At 49.0% G+C, this 26,189-nt stretch overlaps 2 protein-coding genes and 2 long non-coding RNA genes across 5 annotated transcripts; 2 read left to right on the forward strand and 2 right to left on the reverse strand.

The window, feature by feature from the left end:
- Positions 1-363: 363 nt before the first annotated feature.
- Positions 364-2,366, reverse strand: LOC147965688 (uncharacterized). Its single transcript, XM_087530559.1, has 2 exons — positions 1,605-2,366; positions 364-1,212 (listed from the first exon to the last, which is right to left on the reverse strand). Exons 1-2 carry the CDS (start codon positions 2,364-2,366, stop codon positions 364-366), a joined length of 1,611 nt encoding a protein of 536 aa, XP_087386685.1.
- A 5,011-nt stretch (positions 2,367-7,377) lies between these two features.
- Positions 7,378-10,801, forward strand: LOC147965689 (uncharacterized). The gene is made up of 2 exons (XR_015608488.1): positions 7,378-7,527; positions 9,232-10,801. It is a non-coding gene; the product is annotated as an uncharacterized LOC147965689 (long non-coding RNA).
- Positions 10,450-11,736, reverse strand: LOC125514057 (dehydrin COR410). The gene is made up of 2 exons (XM_048679308.2): positions 11,368-11,736; positions 10,450-11,256 (listed from the first exon to the last, which is right to left on the reverse strand). The coding sequence occupies exons 1-2, from the start codon at positions 11,629-11,631 to the stop codon at positions 10,714-10,716; spliced, it is 807 nt and encodes a 268-aa protein (XP_048535265.1). The 5' UTR covers positions 11,632-11,736; the 3' UTR covers positions 10,450-10,713.
- Positions 11,737-21,715: 9,979 nt separating this feature from the next.
- Positions 21,716-25,718, forward strand: LOC147965690 (uncharacterized). 2 transcript variants are annotated; one of them, XR_015608490.1, is made up of 3 exons: positions 21,716-21,985; positions 22,079-23,057; positions 23,913-25,718. It is a non-coding gene; the product is annotated as an uncharacterized LOC147965690 (long non-coding RNA). The 2 variants fall into 2 exon arrangements; XR_015608489.1 differs by having other exon boundaries at positions 22,079-22,485; positions 22,716-25,718.
- The last annotated feature ends 471 nt before the right edge of the window (positions 25,719-26,189 follow it).

The raw sequence follows: 26,189 nt of genomic DNA on the forward strand, positions 1-26,189 counted from the left end.
TCACAAACGAGAAAAAAACAGGGCGCGACTAGCCCCACAAATGGGCTGGCCCAAACTGGCGCGGCGGGAGGGGAAGGGAGGGTGCATGTTCGCACGCCCCTGGCGCGCGCACCGTGCCTTATAGGAGGTCCCCTGATCCAAATCTCGGTTCCGTCCTTTTTAGATAAATGGCCATGTATATCTTTTTGAAAGATCTAGCAGAAAGAGTGGAAAAACAACAATGGTGGTGAGGATCCTAGGATCAAAGTTTTAGGGAGTGCCACACACGGCCAAAAACCCTAGAAACAAGGAGGGGTTTATCTCTCAAGGGGGGTCCTCGAAGGGGCTCTCTAAGCATGTAGCTCCTGTGGGTCCCCGAAGGTGCTACGTGAAGATGCAGTGGTTTCTCTCCTGCCATATCTCCCAGCAAGCAAGCCAGCACAGCGTGTGTACTCTCTTTCGCCATTGGTGTGGGGTCTGCTCCAGGATGTCTTGCACGATCGCGGTGGAGCTATCATGGCGCCAGCGCTCGGCCTGGGTGAGAGCCGAGCAGCCGTGCCACAGTCCCAGCTCGGCCCACACCCGTTCGACTTCCTGGCAGCTCCAGAAGAGGTGGCGCAAGGATTCCAGGTTTCTGACACAGAGCTGGCAGAAGTAAGCATTTGTCCAGCCCCGCCGCTGGAGTCTGTCATTGCACCAGAGCCGATCCTGGAGGAGCAACCAGGCGAAGATTTTGATTTTGCCAGGCGCCCAGGCCTTCCAAACCAGACGGTCGAAATGGGTCGTCGTTCTACCCTGGAACTGCGCCAGGTAGGCCGACTTCGCCGTGTACTTTCCCGAGCTCGCTCTACTCCACGTCTGGTCATCCGGCACTCCTGGCTGTAGCTGCGCGTTCGTCCCCTGGAGCTGGCGATGAAGGGCGAGGACGTCCGTCAGGAGATGGCGGCTATTGCCGTGGGCAAGGTCGCGGATCCACGTGTCGTCTCTGAGGGCCTCCCGCACTAATATGTTCTTGTGCCGCGAGTAGCTGAACAACCTTGGGAATTGTTGCGAGAGGCAGCCCTGGCTGATCCATGAAGAGAGCCAGAAGGAGGCCCGAGCCCCGTCGCCGATCGCAACGCTGGTGGAGGCCGCGAAGAGTGCCTTGTCCGCGCCGTGCAAGGCAGCTCGGTGCCCACCCAAGGCCGCTCCGGGTGGTGCCAGGCAATCCAGAGCCAGCGCAGCCGCAGCGCTCTGCCAAAACGCTGCAGGTCAGGGATGCCCAGGCCTCCTTGCTCCGTCGGGGCACAGACCGCTGGCGCCCGAAATCTCGTCGTCCTGGCACTAGAGGAAACGTCGCCTGCACTTGTCGATCTCCTTGAGATTTTTCTTTAGGACATGGAGGACGGTGAGGGCGAAGGTTGGCATGGCACTCAGCATGCATCGGACGAGGACGCGGCGGCCGTCCATCGGTAGCAGTTTGCCCTTCCAGCCCGCATGCCTTGCCTTGATTCTGTCGATGATGAACTAGAGGTGGACCAAGCGAAGGCGGCCCGTAGAGACCGGCAGCCCAAGATATTTGATGGGGAAGGGGGCGATGGAGCCTGCAAAACCCTGGAGCAGCTCCTCGACGTTGATGTTCTCACAAGGATCATCGAGACCGTGGGTTTGGCCGGGTTGATACAGAGCCCAGTTGCCTTGCCGAAGTCGCTAAGGATGTGCAGCAGAGAATCTACCTCTTCTCGTCTAGGGTTTACGAAGATAACTGCGTCGTCGGCGTAGAGGCTTACACGAAGCGCCAGGTCGCGGCCTAGGAGGCGATGTAACAGCTGCTGATCTACTACCGCCGCGATGAGGTGGTGCAGTGGGTCGATGGCTAAAATGAAGAGGAAGGGGGAGAGCGGGTCTCCTTGGCGCAACCCACGGTGATGGAGGATGCTTGGGCCGACCGAGCCGTTGAGAGAGACCGCTGAAGAAGCCGAGACGAGCAAACGGGCCACCCAGTCCGACCATCGCGCACTAAACCCTAGCTGTTGGAGCAGCTCCAGCAGGTATTCCCAGGAGACGGTGTCGAACGCCTTTGCTATGTCTAACTTTACTAGCAGGCCCAGCGTTTTGCGACGGTGAAGGGCGTGGACGAAGTTCTGTACGAAAAGGAAGCTGTCGTGGATGCACTTCGACTTCAGGAATGCCGTCTGCGCCAGTGAGATGATGGAGCCAATGACTGACGCCAATCTAATCGAGAGTACCTTGGAGATGAGCTTGGTTATCGAATGGATCAAACTGATGGGCCTGAAGTGGGTGATCTCCGTTGCCCCATCCTTTTTTGGCAGGAGAGTGATTGTAGCGTTGTTGATCGTCGACATGTCGCCACCTGAGAGATTGTAGAATTGGTGGAAGGCGGCCATGACGTCAGTCTTGATGATGGACTAGCACGAGCGGAAAAAAGTGCCATTGAAGCCGTCCGGCCCCGGAGATTTCTCCTGCGGAGATTTGCAGATCGCCGTCCACACCTCATCCTCGGTGAAGGGGTTGTCGAGGCCGGCTGCCGGCAAGGATGGCAGGTGGATGGATTCCCAGTTGATGGTTCGGCTGCGAGGCGATTTTGTGCCCAACGAGGATCGGAAGTGCTCATGAATGATCCGCTCCTTGTCGCCGTGGGAGGTGACAATGGAGTCTCGGGTGTGTAGGGCATCGATGAAGTTTTTTGGCGCCGTGAGTAGATTTTTGCCTGGAAGAACGCCATCTTGGCGTCGCCCGCATGTAGCCAGGTGACGCGCGAGGCCTATCTCTTACGCGCCCTCTCGATGGAGGCGAGTCCAAGGACTCGCATCTTGAGCCGTTTCTGCAGCTAGAGTTCATCTACTGTCAGTTGCCTACTCTCCTGAGCTATGTCGTGGCGGAACATGATCTCGTTTGCGATGTGCATTTGAAGCTTTGTCTCACTGAAGAAGCCCTTGGCCCAAATCTTTAGGTCTCGGGCCACTCGCGCGAGCTTTGTGCTGATTCTCTTGAAAGCATAGCTTGAGGCGACTGGGCGATCCCACGCCCTCTGCACCATAGTGTGGAAGCGAGGGAATCTCGGCCAGAAAGACTTGAAGCGGAAGCGAGCCACGCGGTGAGGGGCTGCCGCCTCTGACAGCAGCAACGGGCAGTGGTCAGAGCACGAGGTGGAAGCAGCGTGAAGGAGGTAGGAGGGAAACATGGAGGCCCAGGCCATGGTGCAGAAAAATTTATCTATGCTAACTAGGGTTGGTGACACGTGCTCGTTGCTCCACGTGAATCTTCTATTCTTGCACTTGATCTCCTTGAGCCCTGCTACGCCGATCTCAGTTCGAAATTTTCCCATGATCCTACAGTTTATGTTGGTGTTGTTTTTGTCGCGCGCCTCGTAGATCAGGTTGAAGTCACCGTTGATGAGCCAGGGGCGTTTTGGGGCGGAGCAGCCCGCGCCAGCTCAGCCAGGAAATCGTCTTTCCTTCCGTCATCGACCGGCCCGTAGACTGTCGTCGGCCAGAACATAGCACTGCTAGCGATGATGGTGATCTTGGCGGTGATGGAAAAGCAGCCAACGGCCTGCGAGAGCACCTCTATTCGGTTCTTATCCCAGAAGATTGCGACGCCTCCCCTCGTGCCCATGGCAGGGAGGACGACGCAGTCAGCGAGACGCGCTCCTCCAGTTTCCCTAACTAGTGCCCTGCTCCATTCGTCGATCTTCGTTCCCTGCAGGCAGAGGATGGCTAGTTTATGCGCCTCTGCTGTCTCCAAAACTACTTCTCGCCGGGCCGGCGAGTTCAAGCCCCGCACCTTCCAACTCATTATTGGGCAATTTCTGTCACTCATGGCAAAACAGAAGATAGCTCCAACGACTACTACTACTTGAAGGTAAACACGGGTACACCACCATCGGGCCGGGGGTCGCCGGCAGCCACCAACAGGCCCCAAATTCTGCCGGCAAACAACTACGCCTCGCTCGCTAAAGAGACCTACACTATTACAATGCATGATGAAACCTAACTCAACCCATCCTAGTGCATGGGGTCGTCGGAGACTGCTATGACTAGGAATCACTAACATGGAGAGGTGGTGGCCTGCAAGGCCTCTCCGTCTGGACCGTGCATGCCCGCGGCTATCTTGAGCGCCGCGGCATCGAGGTTGGTGAGCTTCGTAATGGCCTTGATGTCGGAGTCGGACAGGGGCTCGTCGAACCGGCGGATCAGCGCCTCCGCCGCCATGGCCGCCATGGTCTCTTTGGGCCCGAGGATACCGAGGCCGTGAACGATGCAGAGCGTTGCCCGTTGGCTGACCAGAACGGTGGACGGGTTTTTGGCCTGACGGGCGCTCTGGCGAGATGGTGTCGCGGCAGGCCTGGAGCGGCAAGGCATCTTGGCGCGGGCTGGAGGCTTGCCCAGAACGGATCGCGTGGCGTTGACGAACAGCTGGCTCGCATCACCCTCCCCGCCCGCATCGGCGGTCTGCATGTGGCACACCTAGGAGGTCACCGCGCCGAGCTGCATGAAGTGAGTGGTGGCCGGCCTGGGAGTGTGGCGGGCGAGCGAGAGGGTCGGGCCCATGTCGTTGTCATCGTCGATGCCGCTGCCAGCGCCCGCCTGGTCGCTGAAGCTGAGCAGCTTGTCCACGGTGGCCGTTGCTGCCCTGTCCATTGTCGCCGCCCTCGTGTCCACCCTCGGCGGAGGTGGCAGCTCCTTGTCGACCCCGTCGAAGAAAGCGACCATCGTATCATCGTCCTGCGCGTTGCCCGGAGCCCGAGGAAGAGGGCGGGGCGGCGCGAGCGACGGGCTGGAAGATGTTGTAGGCGTGCGTGAGGATGACGTGTCGCGGGAGAGGCTCGAGCCTGCCCCACCCCCAGAGCGGAGCTCCCTGGGGGCGTGGTCGGAACGCCTATCCTTGGATGGGCCGTGTCCGCGGCGCGAGGTTGGGGTGCGGCTGCGGCGGCGCTCAGAAGCGGGGGGTGGTGCGGCCGGCTCCTTGTCGCGCCTTCGTCCGAGGAGCGTGTCCTTCCAAGACCTCCGCTGGCCGCCACTGTCGTCGCCGTCATGGCTGTGCCTGTGGCCCACCGAGGGCATGCCCTTGCAGCCCGAGGACGCCACTTGTGCGGGCGGGCGCAAGCGCGGCCCTAGGTCCTGCGACGGCCTGCCGTCCTCCACGTCGGCCACCCAGCCCCCCGCGAAGGGGTAGCGCGGATACGAGCAGTCGTTGTCGGAGGAGGACGGGAGGTCACTTTGCCCGGAGTGGGAGGGGCGCGGGGACAGGGGCGCCCAGTCTTCGACCCGGTCGATGTGCACCAGCACATCCCAGCGCAGCAGGTTCGGCGGCGGCGCGATGGCCCGGCTAGGAGGCGAGAAGCCGATCATCTCCTCCACCCGGCCGGCACCTCTGGCGTGCTTCCACAGGGTTCGCATGGTGGGGATGTGGTGCAGCTGCCACACCCACACCCAGATGGCGAACAGCTTCGTGTCCGCGCGCTCGAACGTACGGCTGTCGAGGCGGTCAATGATGACCGCGTCGCCCAGCGCGTCCTTCGCGCCCTTCAGGGTCCAGAGCTGCATTGGCAGCTTCTCCATGATGACACGGACATGCAGCATCCAGGTGTCGTGGATGGCGTGCGCGTCCTCCCTCCATGGCTCCAGCAGGAAGGAGACGCCATCCACCACGACCGAGCCCCGCCGAACGACGAAGTCTTTGTGGCCTGGCATGGTGAAGTGGATGAAGAAGTCCTCAGGATCGTGTCTGGTGAAGCGGAGGAGGTGCGCGGTGATCTGGAATTCCCGCTCGATGGCTCGGCCGATGGAGAGGGGACTGGCCGCGTGCAGCTTGCTCACCGCGGTGTCCACCACCACGTTCTGCTACAGCAGGAAGATCTGCTGCTCCATCTTCGGGGTGGAGGTGATCACCTTGTGGATGGTCCGCGGCCGGCGCCCGTGGTCGACGCAGGGAGCGCCCAGCGGAGCCATCGCAGGCGGAGGAGGGCTGGCCTGGGCAGGGAAGACCAGCCGATCCCGCACCGGACGAGCCTGGAGCCCGTCCCCCCTTTGGTTTCTCCGGTTCTTGGGGCACTCCTTGCCGATGTGACCCGGACGCTTGCAGATGATGCAGTGGAGGGGGTTGTGGCAGTCGACGCGGCGGTGGTGTGGGCTGAGGCATCGAAAACAGAGGCCCCTGAACTTGCTTAAGAAGGCCTCGCGACCCAGCGCGGGGGGGGGGGGGGCGCCCGGATCCGGACCCGCGGTGATGCCCCGAGCGGACCGGCGGGGATTTGCTAGCCTTCTTGCTTCCGCGGGACTGGTACATCGTCCATCCATCATCAATGGTGGTTGGCCCGGAAGAGGGAGGCGGGGGAGGCACAACCACGATGGATCGGAGCCGGTGCTGCTCAGGCGGGGGGAGGGGGGAGGGGCTGATCTATCGGTTCAGACGAGAGGCCGCCCTCGAGGTCAGCACCCCACAACAGGATTTGCGGAGGCGTCCCCACTCTAGCGCGGTTGGGGAACGGGGAGAGGTAGGAACGGCGGAAGATCCAGGGGATCCAGGGCCTCCCCTGGGCCGGAGCATTGAAGGTGGGCCGATGAGGAGGCAGGAGATCAGGGCGGATCCATCGTCGGCATGGGATGCCCCGGCATCCCGGGCGGGGCGGCACAGGTGGGGAAGGGGGTGGCGACCACGGCCGGAGTGGCCAACGGCACGGAGCGGGGCTGGACGCAGCTAGAGCGGGGATGAGCCTCGGTGTCAAGGGGGATTCTTGCCTTTTCCTCCGCTGCCATGTATATTTTGACCCCGAATAGAAGCCCATGTCAGTATTTTCTTAAGCAAAGAAGCCAAACCACTATATGCTTATCCAAAAGCCTACAAAAATATTGCATGACTTCTTGCACACGAGGAAAAAATAATATGACGATACTATTTCTTTAACGAATGCGCAAGCTGCCATGATTTTATAACATAAAGCCTCAAAAGCATCGGTTCAAAATCTTGTAAATCCAAATGAATACAAAGGAAAATTGAGGACACTAATTTACCATATACCACAAACAAAACAAAAAGTAAGAGCAGTTTGTTGAAGTTGAAAGTACTATCTTCTTCAGTTGTAAACTTTATCATCTCTAGTGTTCTCTATACTGTCATGATTGAATGATTGATAAATAGTTTCAAAATTTCTCTCCCAAAGAAAAACGGATTTGCTATTTTACACTCGGGTGTTTTTCAATTGGCTGTCGTTCAAATTTGTGGCCGTCCGATCGCCCGCCGTGATTTGGGCTGAGAGTTGTTGTTCTCAGGCGGGTTTCCTTTGTTGCGGGTGCGGTTTTCTTTTCCCAGCCCGGGTTTTTATGGGGCTGCCCGTTACTGGCGCCCGTTTGTCTGCTTTCGTTTTCCTTTTTTGAATTTCATTTGGGCGGTAATGCTTCGAAACGGCAGATGGGCAGAGAGGGGGCCATAGGAGGAGGCGCTCGAGTGGAGGGGGAGACGAGGCGATTTCCGTCAGGTTCATGGTGTTTGCGAGATCCCTCTATCCTCGAGCTTGGGTTTTCTCTTTGATTCACTGCTCCCCAGGTTAGTTGTCGTTGTCGCTCTCCCTTTCCCCGCGCAATTTGGTATGGTTCTGGTCATGTAGCTTCCAGATCTAGGTTTGTTGGTGCGTTGTTGTTGTAGGTCCTGTTGCTGTTTGATGATTTTAGCGGTTGGTTAGTGCGATTTGTTGTTAGCCAATGCTCATTTGTGCAGTTCGCCGCAGATCCCCTCTTCTCCGTGGATCCCCTCTGCTCGCGCCAGTTCGTCATGGAGAACGTCTGCTCCGGTGTTAGGTTTTAGATTTGATCTCCTTGTTGTGGGCGCTGTTAGGTTGGGCGTTGATGTGTTTGTCTTCCGACGGGGTTAGGTTTTGTGTTTTTTTCATGTGTGCAGGCGTGTCTCTGTGTGTGATTCAGAGCTTTTGCAGTTGAAGTTCAATCATCTGGTGGTTGTTTAGTGTTTGAATGCTACTGATCTGTTTTGATTGCTACTGAGACTTTGCAGTTTGAAGTCCAGTCATCTGGTAGTTGTTTAGTGATTGATTACCAGTAGAAACGGGGAAGAGCTATGAATTTCTTTGGTATGGTAGTATAGGGATTCCCCTTTCTTGTTGATTGCTTGGTCCAGTTTGGGCTAGCTATGAATTACACTGTAATACCCCCCAGATTTATACTGCTATGCTTCTCTGATTTACACTGTATTTATAGCACTGATTTTACATTTGTAATCCCCGTAGTTTTACTTTTGTAAGATTTTCTCTGTAATGTGTCTCTGAACCCCAGTTTCTATGATGTGAAGTTTTTCTGAATTTCTGTATATTGTATCTCTAAAGTACATTGTAAGACGTTGTAATTGCACTGTAACTTCTTGTGGTTTTTGCAATACAATCCTCTAGATTACCCCCACTGTAATTCTCGTGCTTTTGGACTGTAACTCCCTAGAGTTACACTGTAGTGCCCATTTAGCCCTATTTTACACTGTACTTTTTTCAGACTTTTCACTGTAATTCTTGCCTTGCTTACTATGCAAATTGCATCAGCATTACAGTGTAGTTCCCACCCTTGATTACTATATAATTTGCATTAGTATTATAGTGTAATTTCCCCAGTTTTTTTACTGTAATTTGGATCATTTATTACACTTTATTTCCTGCCTTGATTACACTGTAATTCGTGCCTTGATTTTCAGTGGAATGCCCCTCCGGGTTACTCTATAATTCTGAGTATTTACACTGTATTTTGTTCAGACTTTTCACTGTAATTCTTGTCTTGTTTACTATGTAATTGCATCAACATTACAGTGTAATTTCCATAGTTTTTTTACTGTAATTTGCATCAGTTATTACACTGTAATTCTTGCCTTGATTACACTGTAATTCCTGCCTTGATTACACAGTAATTCATGCCTTGATTTACAGTGTAAAGCCCCTCTGGGTTACTATATAATTCTGAGTATTTTTGCAGTGTTAGTTTGCTTAGTTTTTTTGTGTTTTACCGCCTCACTATACACTGTAAGTTGGACCAGTATTACTGTGTAAGCGGGATCAGTATTACAGTGTAATTACTGTCTTGTTTACACTGTATTTTTTATCAGTATTACAGTGTTGTGTAATTTTGTTTCCTGCCTTGATTTTACGGTGTAGTTTGCATAAGTTTTACCATGTAATTTCCCTAGTTTTATTTTTTTTTGTAATTCCTGCCTTGATTTTATTATTTTGGATCAGTATTAATAGTTATTTCTCTGTAGTTTTCAGCTTCATTATCTATGGGGAGGCTACGGAAAGTCTCTCACAAGGATGTTCCGGAAGCATCTTCTATTGAGAGTGTGGATCCTTTGCAAGACCCCTTCGTGCCTAATGACTTTGCGGAAGATGGTTCTAATTGCTGTAGGGCTTACACTGTAATATGATTGAGCACTGTAATTATTTTAGGGCTTATACTGTAATTTACCAGAGTCTTACTCTGTAATTGTTGTAGGGCTTATAGTATTTGTTAGATACATTACAATGGATTTTACCTCTGAATTGTGGGGCTTACACTGTAATATACTGCAGATTTACACTGTAATTTGAATACTTCAGCACTGTAATTGTTTTAGGGCTTACAGAGTATTTTTCAGATAGATCACAGTGGATTTTTACGTCTAATTTTATGGTGTATTTATGAGCGTTGATACCTGGGAATAACAGTGTAATTCCGGGGGATTTACAATGCAATTAGTGGGCACTTTGACTGTAATTCGTGGGTGTTTACAGTGTAACTTCATCAGTTATTCAAATGTAAATCCTTGGGAACTTGCAGTGTCATTTCGTTTGTATTTACGGTGTAAATCCACTGTATGCTTTTTCAGAGTTTGCACTTTAATTTTCAGCTATCAGGATTTGTAGTGTAATTTCTATTGTTTTGCTATTGTAATTTTTGGCATTAGACTGCAAATTTTTTGCTATTCCAGAGTTTTATAATTGCTAGCAATCAAACATTCCACAGTTTTCTGTTGTCTCTGGAATTTCTTTGTAACTAGTTTCTCTGATGTTTCTAGGTGAAGCGGGGTGAAGGATGAAGAATTTGTGAAGCTGATGAAGGGGGTCAAGAATTGGAGTAGGATTACGAGTGTTCCTGGCCTGTAGATTGTCCGGTGATCTCCGCCAATTTTTGGCTGTTGTTCCTTGACCGGGTCGTGGTCCAGCTTTACTTGATTCGAGTTTATTTCCTAACCCGTTTTATTTGAAATATAGCGAGACAGTGCCTGTGGGGGTTGGTTTTGGACATACAAGTGGCATCTGTTTATTAGACAGGATATTTGAATGTTTTCCAATTATAAAATAGTCAAGTGCTAAATAGACAGTCCCAAGAAAAAACACCATCTTTCGAGCAACAATTAACATGCACAACACAACAATATATTTCCGGCAAAAGAAAAAACCGCAACAATATACGCTATATATCTTCACGACATGCAGCAATATGTACTGGGCAGAAATCTTTAATATCAAGGCATAATGCCCAGCAATAAACCAATACACAAGTGCCCATAAGTAAACAAGCTTAACAACATCCAGGACCTTCAAAGACTGAAACAGAAGCACCCGTCACTCAACGGGCTTCACGGACCGGACCTTCAAAGACGATCAACCCCTCCCACCTTGACACCAACTTAGACGTAAAGCAAACACAACACACGCCAACAATTCAATCGAGGTCCGGTCACGGGTCTCGGGCACGGCGGCGATCAAGCGCTGGGCTTGTGCTCGCCTGTAGCGGCGGCGGCCTTGTCCTCCTCCCCTGTCTTGTGGTAACCAGGCAGCTTGTCCATGATCTTGCCCAGCAGGCCCTTCTTCTCCTTCGCGTCAGGGCTGCTCACCTCCTCGGCGGTCGGCGCCGGCGCGTGCACCGGTGCTGGAGCAGCGTGCGTGACGGGCGCCGGAGCAGCGTGCGTGACGGGCACCGCAGCAGCGTCCTCCGGCTTCTTGTGGCCGCCGGGCAGCTTCTCCTTGATCTTTTCCAAGAAGCCTTTCTTCTCCTCCTCGGGCACTGCCGGTGTCGCCTCTGTCTTCACGTCACCGTCGATCTTCTCGACGACGACGTCGGTGTCATGGTGGGTCTGCACGGACGCGGGGGCCGCCGGTGCGGGTAGGCCCGTCACGTGCTCACCCTCGGTGTCCTTGTGGCCGGGCAGCTTCTCCTGGAGCTTCTCCTTGAGACCCTTCTTCTTCTTCCTCTTGATCACCTCGCCGTTGTCGTCGATCACCTCCTCCTCTTCCTCGTCACTAGACTGTACAGATGATCACTCACGAGGTCAGAAATCGCAACAACCGTGCCATATCCTAATAATCTCCTAAATAATACAGCAAAACGCTACTAATTAAATCATGTTTGCACTTACCGAGCTGGAGCTGGAGCTGGATCGGTGCAGCTTGGAGAAGAGGGTCTCCTTCTTCTCGCCATCCACGTGCTCCTCCTTCTTGACCTCGGGCTCTTCCACGGAGACCTTCTCCATGCCGGTGACCAGCTCCTCCTCCTTCTTCTCCTTGTCCTCCTCCGCCTTCTTCTTGCCGAGGAGGTTGCCGAGGAGGCCCCTGTCCGTCACCTCCACCTGCTCGGCGGCCTCACCTCCCTGGTACGACTGGGTGCTCCTCTCATCCTCCATGATCGAGATCGGTCGGTGCAGCGAAAAGTCTTCCGGGAGCTAAAGGAAACAACAGATCAAGTATTGGTTCTTGGCTTGTGGCTTTGTGACTGATGAAGGTGTCCTGGCCAAGAGGCTTCCTTATATAGCCGCTGTCAAGGAGGTCGATCCGGAGCCGCTGCCGAGAGGTGTACATCTGTGCCCTGTAGCGCTGTACGTGAGGACAATACAAGCAGGAAAGAAGGACGGTTCAACGTCGTGAGTGACAGCGTGTCGGCCGGAAATAATGGCGTGACGGGGCAGCGCGTGAGCCAGTGGAGCCCCGACGCATGTCGTGGGGCGGTCAGTCCGACGTGGCGGACGCGCCATCGACGGCATCGGGAGAGGTCGGCGGGCGCCATGTGGAGTGGTGGGTAGTTACGCTCACCGAGGCGTGGCCCGGTGCGAATGGTCGGTGGGGTGCCTCCCTCCGTGGCCTCTCCTCCGCATCCGCTGCCGACGGGACGCTTGTCCACGCCCGTCGCTCTCCGGCAATACTTTAGGTTGAGATAATTCGACCGATTGATTAAGTGATCGATCGATTTTTGAAACAGTGGCGTGAGCCATTTTGTCCACAAATGTTTGGCCGGGTTTTATTTTAGCGGTTGTGTGGCATTAACATTGATTCTTTTTTTTTTGAGGAAGCATTAACATCGATTCTTCCGGATGCTCAATCACCGGTAGCGGACGAAGATAAGAGTTCGTGGTGGATTTCGTTACTAAATCAAGGGGTGCACGTCGGGGGAGTGATTGCACATGACTAGGACGACGAGAGGGCTCTAGAAAGAGAGCCCGATGTTGACATGTGGGGTCGAAACGACTATCCGCTCACCGGCCCGTCGTGCCGAACCTAGCAAAGCGGGTGGGGTTTCCTTGCTCTAGTGGAGTCCGGCGGGGTGAGCGGACTGATTAAACTGCCACCCCGATGTCCAGGGCTTCTAATCAGATCGATCGGGCTGGCCGTTCTTTTGTTTCTGCTTTCTCGCTTTGATGAGCGCTTTCGTGGGCAAATGCCGGTGGCGTGTCGGCCTTTTGGTTTCTTTTTCACCGTCCATTCCTGGGAAGAAAACTCACCGGCCAAGCCCGGGCACCGACCGTACGAGACTAGCTGGAGTCATTATTGGCTACTTTCGGTGCACGGGATGCCGTGACAGCCAGCGGTGGAAAGTTTGGCGCCGTGGGATCGCGATGCAAAACGCCTCCTTCCTGGTCCTGGCAAATCCGTGATCAGTGTATAACCAGCTCGCCGGACGTACTATCGGCCCTCGTCGTCGGGACGCGAACGGATCGGCGGATAAACTAGTCAGCAGCATCGGATCCTGCCTGGGCGGGCAGTGGCAAGGGCTCCGGCCTCTGCACACGGGTCGTACGACGCGGCAGACATGACTCATGGATCGATTCAGTTCAGCGGCACGCGAGGCGATCGCTCGATGGCTGCTGCCCCCCGCCACATGGCTGCACAGGGCGAGACTGTGCCTTCAGCGCATCTGGCTCGCTCCCCGGCGCACCCACCCACCCACACGTACGATTTGCCGACTACGTGGGCCACCCGGAATCGCTGCGTCGTTAACTGCGCGACCGCACGCACCCAGGGGGCTATGTCGACGGTGGACGTCACGATGTGTACCCAGATGCGCGAGATGTTTTGATTTCTTGCGGTGGATACCGGAGTTCATGTTATACTTGACACCGGTGGTCGTGATTTTTTGAATTTATTTTAGTGACTCCGACTATGTGCATTCGGTGTGAGGAGATGTTTTCGTTGACTATAAAGGTGTTTATGACGATTTCATCAATTTTAAGATTTTATGTCGGCTCAGTGTCTTGAAGGCTCTCATAGGTGTAGAAGGTGCGTGCATGTGTTTTTGGGGTGAGTGCATGTGAGCATCTCCAATTATACTATGTTAAAAAAAGGTTTAGATATTTTTTTAATACCCAGATATCGAATAAAAGTTCATTGGAATTACAAAGTACCCTAAACATAATAAAAATTAGATCAAGGTCTTTGGACCACCGAACGACCACTGCCGCCGTCAGAAGAGCCGATGAGGCATCGCTATCGCCGCCCTGATAATGGAGTCCGCCTAAACTTGTCGATGAGCCACGAAGTCTTCATGAACGTGCCCCTAAGAACCAGCGTCAGGGAGTCATGGTCAGCGTCGTTGAACCCTTAAATTGATTTGAAGCACCTCACACCGGATCTCGCCAGCGCACACGCTTGGCGAGAAATTCTAACCTTGTCGCCCGAAGAGACTGCAGTAATCTATGCCAGAGCTTCGGCGACTTCACCCTGACGAGCGATTTCGAGGAGGAACGAACAATGGAAGACCAACTTGAAGATGAAGCGTCGTCATCCATCTGAGCGTCACCCGTGCAAGGAAAAAATGCTAACCTAGACTATTAGCCGGAGTCAAGGCACCGGGGTTCTTCTCCCGTCACCAGCCGCTAGAGCGGCAGATGGAGGAGAGGAGAATCCACTGGTTGGCCGGTGGAGCTTCGAGGGGAGGAGTACTTTGCCGTAGCCACCTTAGCATGAGGGGAAGGAAGAGATTATGATCTTGGGTCCTGATCAGACCATTTGAACATTTTAACCATTCAATGTGGATAATCAAATTAAGCCGGACAGGTTCAGGCGTTCAAAAATCCACAAACCGACTCCAATTGGCGAAGCCCTAGGGAATCCGAAAGTTCGCACAATGCACTCCTAGACCCCTGACCCACCTCAAAAATTCTCCCCAGCCATCCGCCCCCCGAGAGACCTACTCCGGCTGCTCGCATCCAACCTTCGCCGCTTCACCTACCCGAATATTTAAAGTTGGATGCCACCTCCCCTCCCAAAAAATCGCACCTTTGATCCCATCCTCCCACTGCCTGAGCCCCCTAGTCTGTCTACCTCCGCCCGGTCCCTCCTTCGCGTTCTATCGTGCTTCGTCATGGTGCACAAGTTGGTCATGTGGTACAAACAGCTCATGGCGAAATGTGTCGCAAAAATCACGACACAGGTCTGCACCACGAACTGTCGACGAGGCGGGGCCAACCTCCGAGCTCTCCGACACCGGGCTTGCAGGAGGAGATGGAACAGGAGGAGGAGGGCGATCCTATAACATCCCAGAGTAATATCTTAAATATTTTCTTGCCTATTATATTTTTTATGCATCATAAGCATTGCATATGTATCATATTGCATTATTTAAAAATTAATTCTGATAGTTTATTAAACCCACAATCCCTATTTTAATTTTTCATTTTATTAAATGGTGAATATCCAAAGCCTTCTCCCTTTTGATGTTCCGCATCAAGGCTCGCCTCCGCACTTTGTACATGGCCTTATTTAACTTCTAAATGGTGCACAAATTGTTTCACAATTTCAATCCGCTTCTTTCTCATGGTCCTAGTTCAAACCACTCATTTTCCCTTTTATCTCCTTTTCAAATTCTTCACAACCCTTGCTAATAGCCTTTTGAAAATTTTAGCGGAGCTTTGGAATAACTCAGAGAGCCAACCAAAAAATTTATCCCTTTTGGAAATTATTTGGTCCTCCAAATAATTCTTTTCATACCTATTTTATTTTTTGTTTTTAGAAAATGGGAAATCCTCAACACAACGCAACCCATGGATACCAGGCTACAACATTTCCTCTCTCTCTCTCTCTCAGTCTTTCTCGCGCACATACGTGTTCCACCTAATCACCATCGGGCCCAAGCCCACCCATGTGCCCCTCTTTGTGGTCTTCACCGGAGGGGTAACGCAGGAGGCGTGCTCTCTCTGCTCTGGGCAACGTCAACCAGTGGGAGAGCCAACCACTACGCCTCACTCCCCCTGATAATCACCTTCCCCTACAAACCCTAACCCTACCCGCTTTCCTCCACTCACCGCCACCACACTCTCTCGCCCTCTCTTTCCTCCCTCGCAGGCCACATCCAAGCATGCCCGCAGGCCACCGTCATCCTCCTCTGTGGCCGAAAAGCCCAGCTCATGCATTCGTTGTGTCCATCGACTCCGCGTCACTACGGTGACCATCCTCGACCAATCAATTGAACCAAGGCTGCCCCAGGAAGAAGCTCGCTTCCTCCTTCTCCACCTCCCATCGCTAGACTTATCGTAGTGATCAGTTCCTTTTGTGGATCAATTGTAATAACCAATTTTGGTGTATTAACTCAAGATAAGTAATTTTCGTCAAGGTCATAAACACCGTTCATGTAGCATGGACTTTTGACTCAAAGTGGAAAGTATTTCTCATCTAGCTCTTCCATACAGATACATTTTCCACACGACCCGCTGCCCAAATTAGCCGCCACCCGATGAGATCTGCAACGAAGCTCCAGACCTATAGGACAATGCCGTTGGCGGAGCAAAATACCATCAGACCCCTTGGTAGGGTTCATTACGATATTGGAAGTAACGGGACGGAGTCTGCACACACAACTTACCCAAGTTTAGGCCTCCGAAGACTAATACCCTACATCATGTTGCTTCTTGTTATTCATGGTGAGGGGATACCTCGTGCAGAGGAATACAATGGTGTACGGGATGTCTACCAAGAGTTAGATCTGATATTGGATGGATGAATGAGATCCTAGACCTCCCTTTATATAGACAGGAGAGGTATAGGGTTTACATGGGGGTATGTTGATATTCCCAAGAGATGAGACCCGGCGTGGTGTAACTCGGTTTTAAACCTGGTCTCCCTGGCCCGGTTTGGGGCGTCACCCACTCTCGAGTCTCAAAGGAGTTTTACCAGAGGGAGAAAGGCCAGGGGCCTGGAAAGAAGACCCGACCTGTGAATGCCGGCTTACAGGAAGGCCCAAAAATGAAACTCTATTAACTTAGAAAGCACAGAAAGTCAAATAAGAGTTAGAGTAGGATACGGGTTATGAGTACGACCCAGAATCTTTTGCAAATTAGGAGCCCAACCTATTATATAAAGGGGGTTCCTAGGACGTCAAATGATAGGATAGAAACTCTAGAAAGCTAGGTAGCAAAAGTAGATCCTTGTAATCGAGATCGTCATCAATATCAATCAAGCAGGAGTAAGTCTTTACCTCCATCATGAGGGGCCGAACCTGGGTAAATTTGCGTCCCTTGATTCCGACCAACCACGTTCAAGTCATCACCTACTAACGATGGCCTTGCAACTTAGTTATCTCACGAGGATATCTGTCGTGACAAAACCATGACAGTTGGTGTCCACCGTGGGGCTAGCGCACAGTGTGTTGAGTTCTTGAAGGGAGCCCTTCGAAGGATTGAGGGTTACGCGATCGATCAGATGACAAAGAGTCAGCACGGCCATCTCTACATCAATGATGCTGGCTAGGGTCCCAGGGCCGGTTCTATCGAGTCAGGATACCGGGCCCCCTTCGGAAGATCCGTGTGTTCATCGACATCATCGGCGGGTCTGGCCTAGAGCCAGATGACATTGACGACTTCGTCGAATCCGCTCGCAGGACCAAACCCGGCCAGACCAGTGCATTCGTCAGCTTCATCAGCGGAGTCACGCAGGAGCTTGACCCGGCCACTAATTCGGTGTCCAGAGGCGACACACTTGCCTATTCAAACAAAGAGTCATCACTTGGGGAGACCGAGTCTATACTTCCGCTTTTTGATGAACGGCTAGGAGGGTACTCAGATGATGAGTTCTGTCTAGAATCCTACAAGCCACCTCGTCACGCGACAATCTTCATGGCAGGAAACCAGAATCACCCCCACTACGATGCGCTGGGGAACTTGGTCATAGACACATCTACTAGCCAGAACCACTACAACAAAATATATCAGTAGGTACGCTTTTCCTTAGACGCTTTTATATTTGTCCTTACATTTAGAAGTACCTATTATGTGGAGACGCTTTTTAGAACGATATGTATAGCGTCACAAATTTCACTTTTACAGGTGCATCATATTCATTATTATTTTCATGTGTAAATACATTGGAACGATTTTTGAGACGTTTTAGAATACAACGCTATGGCTAGAGAAGAGTTTAAAAATAATCTATAATCATTTCTAAGAGTAATAACATATAATCTTGTAATAGTAGGTTGCAAATAAAATCAGCTAATAAGATGGACAAAACACGGATCGAAAATGGCATGCCCATCTCTGCCCACAAACGAAACAGAAATCTCTAGACGAAGCTCAATTTTTTTTTGATGAAACATGGAGCAGAAATCTCATCGCGCGCACCTCCCGGACCTTGCGTTATATAGGAGTGCGACACAAAGGGTCCAGACGACTGGGCCAGCCCACCAGACCCAATGAGAGTTTTTTAACACGCTGCATAAAAATCCCAAAAAATGGAGTAGTTGGGGAACTTGAACTCGGGACATAGCGTTGTTGAACTTCCGCTGCTAGCGAATGGAACAGAGGACTGTTGGTGATTGTTACAACCGCAAGTATTTAATAACCCATTGCAGCGGCGAGACTCGGATACATTTCTGTTTATTTTTTAAACTGCCAACAATTTTAAAATGTCAAATATTTTTTAAAATGAGAACTACATTTAATACTAGAATTTTTTTTGAAAATGTATTTTTTTGGAATTCTAAATAATTTTTGAAAACATGAATAAATTTTGAAATACTCATATATTTTTTTGAGAAAAAAATCCTCAAATATTTTTTAGAGTGCAATGTAAAATTGCAAACATTTCTTAAAAACTACACATTTCTTTTGAAAATAACGAATTTTTAAAAAACATGAAAATTTATTTTAGAAGGGATTTGTTTGATAACATGAAAAAAAGTCGAAAATTCAGATTTTTTTGTATTTTCGAACATTTATTGAGTATTGTGAATAAAATTGTTACAATCGCAAGTATTTAATAACCCACTGCAGCGGCGAGACTCGGATACATTTCTGTTTATTTTTTAAACTGTCAACAATTTTGAAATGTCAAATATTTTTAAAAATGAGAACTACATTTAATACTAGAATTTTTTTTTAAAAAATGTATTTTTTGGAATTCTAAATAATTTTTGAAAACATGAATAAATTTTGAAATACTCATATGTTTTTTTGAGAAAAAAATCCTCAAATATTTTTTAGAGTGCAATTTAAAATTGCAAACATTCCTTAAAAACTAGATATTTCTTTTGAAAATAACGAATTTTTAAAAAACATGAAAATTTATTTTAGAAGGGATTTGTTTGATAACATGAAAAAAAGTCGAAAATTCTGATTTTTTTTTGTATTTTCGAACATTTATTGAATATTGTGAATAAAATTGTTACTATCGCAAGTATTGAATAACCCACTGCAGCGGCGAGACTCGGATACATTTCTGTTTATTTTTTAAACTGCCAACAATTTTGAAATGTCAAATGTTTTTAAAAATGATAACTACATTTAATACTAGATTTTTTTTTGAAAATATTTTTTTGAATTCTAAATAATTTTTGAAAACATGAATAAATTTTGAAATACTCATAAATTTTTTAGAAAAAATCCTCAAATATTTTTTAGAGTGCAATTTAAAATTGCAAACATTTCTTAAAAACTAGACATTTCTTTTGAAAATAACTAATTTTTAAAAAAACATGAAAATTTATTTTAGAAGGGATTTGTTTGATAACATGAAAAAATGTCGAAAATTCTGATTTTTTTTTTGTATTTTCGAACATTTATTGAATATTGTGAATAAAATTTGAAACTCTGAACATGTTTTTGAGAACTAGCATTTTTTAAATGATATTTTTTTGGAGAATGCGAACAAAATTTATGAATGTCAGAACAATTTTGGAGAGCTTGAAAAAGTAAATTTTGAACATTTTCTGTATTTATGAAAAAGAAGTGAAAAAAATTAATGAAAAAAAGAGACTAAAAACAACAATAATAAGAAGCAGAAAATAAGGAAATAATAATAAGAAAGAAAACTTTATTCGATGTAGCCGCTCGTCTCGCGTTCATCACGCCGTTCACACCGGGTCGACGTCAATTTTAGTGATCTCATTGTGCCACCATGCCCTTCCTCCTTATGGTCGACATTGTACATAGGAACATTATAATCATATTTTGATATAATTATTATTTTTATCTAATAAGCTCACTTCAAAAAATATGTGGAATAAATAATTTTTTCTCCAAATGATAGGATTCCTGCTTCATTAACAAGAAAAGGAGAGTTGCTCATTTAATTGGGGAAAACTGAGCGAAAATCTAATTGCTTGGTTAATTGTGAAGAACCGGGTAAAAACCAACACAACCGCTGAGCGACACACATAAGATACCCCACCGCACACTACTCCAAAGAGAGCCTCATCGACACAGCACGGATGTGGCATCGTTATCACTCCTCCCTAGAGGCGTCCTCGCCATCCCTAACCCTGAGCCAACGACTTCGACTTCGCCGTAGGCGATCATCGACCCAAACCACATTGTACAGGCCTTGTGGAGATGTATGAAGATCTGCACCAGAACTCAGCTTCCTACGACCAGACATGACAACTCTGACTCTAACGGAGAATCACGAAGAAGAATTAGGCACGACTAGTGTCGTAGACGATCATTGAACGAACCAATTGCTCCTGTCATTGTATGCCATCGAGACTCCACCACCACAACTTTGGCTTCACAGCAACAAACAAGCCGTTGGAGAAGAGTCGACTGCTCCTCAACCATAGCCAAGTCTCCGATATTGCTCCCCTCATCATCGTTTCAACAGAAGCCTTGACGCGAACACTGCCATCTTCCACTGACCCAGCTCGCCAATACCCAACTCCAAAGACGAAGCACCCATGGGAGGGGGAGGATACGAAACGAAAGCACCACCATCATCTGATCAAACTAGATCAATGGTTTCCCCCGGAGCTACAACGATCAGCGCCGGAGTGGTGTGGCAACAATACAACGATGCCTCCTAGAAGATAAGCAACGACCACGGTCGCCGCCATCGTTGGTCACGCCCACAACCAAGACAGGGCTTTCACCCAAGCTCCCAACATCACCTCATCCGCACATCATCTCACAACAACGCCCACCTAGCACCACCACCGAGACAAATTGCAATCGAAGAAGGTCATCGTCGGAACAACCAATCGCACCTTGCGGAGGCCGCAGACCAACAACAGCCGCTAGATCTACCAACCGCCGACCGAAAGTCCAGTCACTGGATGTATCACGAACCAATCCTTACCGACGACCACACGACCATGGACCAGAGATATGCCACCCAAGGCCACGAAGCACCTTCGTTTCCAGCCATGACCAGGCTTCCACGCGCGTGTGCCGGAGAATGCAGAAGATCCAACACTCGCCTGTGTGCCTCTGCTCCATCACTACGAGCCGCTCCACCACGCCACCCCCGGACTACCGCGTAGCCCGAGCATCAGCCCCTCACCACGTCGTCGAGTGACCTCACGGTGGTAGAACCTCGCCGCAGAGCCACTTGTGCTGCACCTCCCCGCAGACTCACCACGTCCCAGCCACGACCAGAGCACCATCGGGCCGCGCACACCCTTGTGAGGCCCATGCTATGCCTGATCAGACCAGGCAAAGCACCGACCACACCACCCCACACCGCCAGGGCTGCCTAGGCTGGCCGACTGCCGCCCGCACACCAGATCTAGGCGCGAGGGCCCCGGATCCGCCTCTCTACCAAAGGAGAGGAGCTTCATCCCTCCCGCACAGAACACGCAATGTCCATTCGCGGGCACTGCACGAGCCAGCCATGAGGAAGCCCGCTATATGAAAAAGAAGCATGTCGCTGCCGCTGCCACACGGGCTTTCCCCAGCGTCGCACCAAGGCGGTCGTGAGAGGGGAAGACGGCGGAAGAACCGGCTGTCGATGGTGGCTAGGTTCACTGCCTATGTCGCTCGTGTGGAGCGACACGGGGCTAATGTGTGCTTCTTAATGGCATACATGCAAAAAATAATAACAGAGCAAATGTATGAGCATTGACCCATTTTCTAGTTGTTTTATCTATAATAACAGAAACAAATTGTCATTTTTCTAAATGATAAAAATTATGTTTTCCTGAATTTCGTTTGGAGGAAATATTTTGACCCTTGGCGCTCCTATTTGCCGTCAGAAAATATCTCCCTGTATGTATTTTCTCTCACCCACGCGGCCATCTCCCCACTTATCTCCTTCTCCAACCTCCTAATCCATCTAATGGGATCCCTCCCTGGCCAGTGATGTGCATCGCCTCCACACAGGGGCGGCGATCGATTCGTTTGGTGGCGGACTTGAGGGAGACTCGATGGGCGGCGAGCGATTTGATGCGGCGGAGGTTGGGGGACAGAGACCGGCCGGCGGGTGCCTCAGGGCTTCTTCTTCCTCGTCCACCCCCTCCAGATGTGGCGGTGCACATGAGGCGGCGGCGGCGTCTCTAATCCCGCGGTTCGTTCTGGTGGCCGTGATTTGGTGCGGGCGTGCCGTTCCGCTGCCCGGGCCGGCGAATCCTGACCTCTCCGCTCTGTTTCTGTCCTGCAGGTAGCCGTGGTCCCACTTCTCGGGCGGGATTTGCGACGCTGAGGCGGCCGACGCGACGCGAGCTTGGGGTTGTGCTTGTGCCCGCCGAGGGGCATGGCTACCGGCCACTCAATCGGGCACCGGAGGAAGCATAAGGAGGGGATGCTGCGGTGCGCCGTGATCTTATCCCGGCTGCGTGGTTAGGTTTTGGGCGAGGATGGAGGGGACGAGGGCGGCGGAGTTGGCCGGCGGCGGGGCCGGGGATGTGCAGATTAAGGTCGGAGGAAGCATCTGCTACGAGGAACATCTTCGTCTTCAACCTACAGGTGGAATATGCAGAGCAAGCACGGGCGTGCATCCGTGCCGCCTTGGGTAGCCACCCCAGATTCGTCGTGCCCCTGCACATTGTGATCTGATCGCTCAAGCTGGTACGGAAAATCCTCGAATTCTTCTAGTGTCTCAAACTTATGTAGTAAATTGATTTCCTGCTTAATCGCTGTCAATTTTTGTTGTTCGACTCTGCAAACTGCAGGTTCCCTGCTCCGTGGTAGGAGTAGAGTAGATATTCACATCAATAAAAAAAATCTTTTGAACGTTGGGCGTACATACAGTTCTCTCGGTTTGATTGCTTCTCGGTTGGGTTGCGTGTTGTTTACAGATCCTGAGGAGAGGTGAAAAACTACCAGCATGTACAATGCTCGTCATGTTTGGCGTACAACCTGTTGCGTGGCAATGACGGCTTTGCAGGGCGGCGGTGTTGGCGCTGGAGACCACCTTTGGCTCGGCTCCTTGTCGCCGTTTTGCCATCCGCCCTTGCGCACGTCCCTCCTGGCAAAACTCTAGTCGTCGTGCGGGGATTGGTTGCCATCGACATTGTTGCCTTGGAGCTACCAGCGCGTGATTTGACCTCTGACGTTTCATGCCTGAGTGCTATTTATTGGACTCACTCCACTTGATCCCAAGTGATGCGATCATACAGGACAAACAATTTCCTTTGAAGGTCTGTCTAGCCTCCTCCCTTGTCTGTTCGTAGTTGCTGCTTTCTGGCAAGCCGTACAAATTGGTCTACCACAATCCACAGCCGCCCCCTGCATTTTGAAACAAATGGAATTAAGATTCGAAGTTAGTAGAAAATTGATAACATTTTGAGAATTGTCACATCACACAACCAAGTAAAATCATATAGACAGATGACACGAAAATGGCGCATCCATGTATTCAACAATCACATAGCATGTTCTGTTTCACCCAGGAAATAAAAAAAATAAAAGATCACATAACATATTTTACTTAAATTTATTTCATCACCTTAGTGAACTAGAGAATAGAAGAATATTGTATCTTTTGTTATGAGCATGAATAGTACATCTAGTTCAGCAAAGAAAAGAAAAGATAGGGAGAAAATATATGATTGTTTGAAACCAACTATTTCAGTGATAATATGCAAATATGGTAATTGTTTGCTTAATGAAATGTTCACTATATATGTGCAGAAGTAGAACAGAGTTATATAGGTGTTACCCTGGTGATTTGGCTCTGCTTCTCCTGTTTCGAAAGAGGATTTTCTTCTTTCTGCTATCTGGCAGTCCTTATCTGATAATGGCTATCGTTTGCGATTGATGATATTATCTCTTAGTTTAATTCTGCCTATAGCGAATAATTTGATTTCATTCACCGTCCATTATTTAGCTACTTCAGTGGCCTGTATACTAGCCTTGCTATCTCTAGGAGAAACATAAATGTCTAACGATGTTGCCATTCCTGGGACTGAAAAATGGTCATGTTTTTCACGCCCAACAGGTGTTACCTTTTGATAAAGCATGCACATTATTTACAATCTCTTTGTCCATTTCAGGGGAGAGCATTTCAAAGGAAGCACGGACTGGAGGTGTAAGGTTAGATGGCAAGCTATTTTGCTCATGCAGTTTGATGATAAAATTCATGAAGTCCACTTTTTTATTTGTCTCATGATTAATGGCTATTTTTTTAACTTCCAAAAATCAGCTAGCAAGTGATATACTATGATTAAACATGTCATAATCCATTGATTTATGGTCACGGTTACATTTGATAATTTATAATCACATAAATGAACTTAAATTGTTTCGAGCCTGGCATGCTAGCATTGCTTTACATTATTGTACAATGAATATATGATGGAAACAACATCGCAAGATCACTCAGCACTATAGGCCAGCACAGAAAACACACATACACTTCTAGTTTACATGACGAGTACTTCATTTGTTTGCATCATCCATGCATGTTTAGCTTTCAAAATAAATTATTATGTTGTAACAAAACCTTAATCTAAGCTGATCAAAAGTATGTGTAGAATAGGGCTGCTTCATGCATTCCTAGTACATGATATCAGAACTCTTGGAAATTATCATTCTTGAGCTGATTATATCTCTCCATTCATACCTCTTACTATTTAATTGCATAATGCTCATACCGAAAATAACAGTGCAGTCAGGCTAGGTGGTTTTCACCAAGTCAATAAGCAGGTACATATATGCTAGGTATCCAAACGGTTGTATAATTGTAGTTGGTCTAATTCTCTATGAAATTGTCCTTCTTTGCGTAAAGTGAAATCTTCCCAGTTTTATTAATAGCAAATGTTCTATTTCTTGCAAAAGTGGGATAAAACTGAAGTCTTGTTCTTTTCGATCAATTCGAGAAACAAAAACAAACCCTTGGCCAATGGAATTTTAGGGAGTAAAGATAGAACATATGTGGTTGAAGGAAACATGCTTGGAGAACAATATGTTGCAGTCTCTGTCCGTGGCTCAATCTAGGAGATGAGAACTGGTTAGACCATATGAAAAACTCCAAACAGCAGGAGATGTTGGTTATGTTATTGCTTGGCCTTCCTCACATGTAAGTATGTTTCCTTACAACCATCAAGTATGCTCCAATATCCACATTTAAGATACTTTAGTTATCAAAATCTTTGTGGCTGTTTTTAGGTAAGAAAAAAACTAAGCCAACCACTCCAACGAAGCATTTGTATGATACACTTATAATTTATCAAAGAACATCTTATCTTGCACTTGTCTAAAAACATTGTTCATTTGCTTTTCCAGGGCGGTTCAGGATTTGGAAAGAGAGTGCATTAAGGGAGCCAGGAGTAATTGGGTAGTTCAGGATTTGAAAAGGGAGCCAGGATTAGTTTGTGAATGAACAAGTAGTGTTCCTTATGTTATATTTTAGCTTAATTGAGAAACATAGTTCTAGACTATAGGATATTTCTTATTTATTTGTATGTTCTGTATGAATGTCTGTTATTATTCAGTTGTGAACTTTGGTGTAAGTATCTACTCAGCTTGCCAATTTTGATAATGCGATGTTTGCAAATGCAGTCTACAACGTGGAATGGTGCCTTCATATAATGATATTATTGAATTAATCTGCATGTGCGGCCATGTCATGATCAAATGATCGAATTTGAAATGATGAAATACAAATTCGAAATAAATCAAACCATATTTAAAGTAAAATATTTCATTTGTACGGAGTCGCTTATGTACATTTTAAGATAAATATAATGTCTCTACATGACGTGTATAAAGTACTGGGCCCATGATGAACGTATTTACACAAGCGCCTCACCTGGTCTTGAGACGCAAATGAAACATGTCTATGTGAGTAGAGACGTGATATGAGCATGTCTAACATAACGTCTCTACTTGTGTAGACATGATATTGAACGTTCCTATATAGCGTCCCATGTCATGTAAAGACGCTTAGCAAGTGTGTCTACCTAGTTTGAGACGGTCCGTGGGAAGACGCTTCAAAGACGCTTTACTAAAACGACTCTACAGTTGCCTAGAGGTGAAATAACACGTCCCTAGGTATGAAATTTGACGTCTCTACTGGCAGTTTTTGTTGTAGTGAACCCGGCTCAGGTCTCGCTCGGTCAACTGTCCAATGATCCGGGAGCTGCAACGACTGCGCTGGTGGCAGCTAGCTCTGGAAGAACATGGGCTCAGGCCCTGACTGAGATGATGACCACTCTCGGCACACTCCTTGCAGATCCAGTAACTCCAAAGAATGCGAACACGCACAATGCAGAGATCATGAAGTGTCATGAGTAGCTGGCCAACAAGGAGGACATCAACACAGAGAATGC

The sequence above is a fragment of the Triticum urartu genome, chromosome 6A (assembly GCF_056163025.1).
Source record: "Triticum urartu cultivar PI428250 chromosome 6A, HENAU_Tu73, whole genome shotgun sequence".
NCBI classification, from domain to species: domain Eukaryota; kingdom Viridiplantae; phylum Streptophyta; class Magnoliopsida; order Poales; family Poaceae; genus Triticum; species Triticum urartu.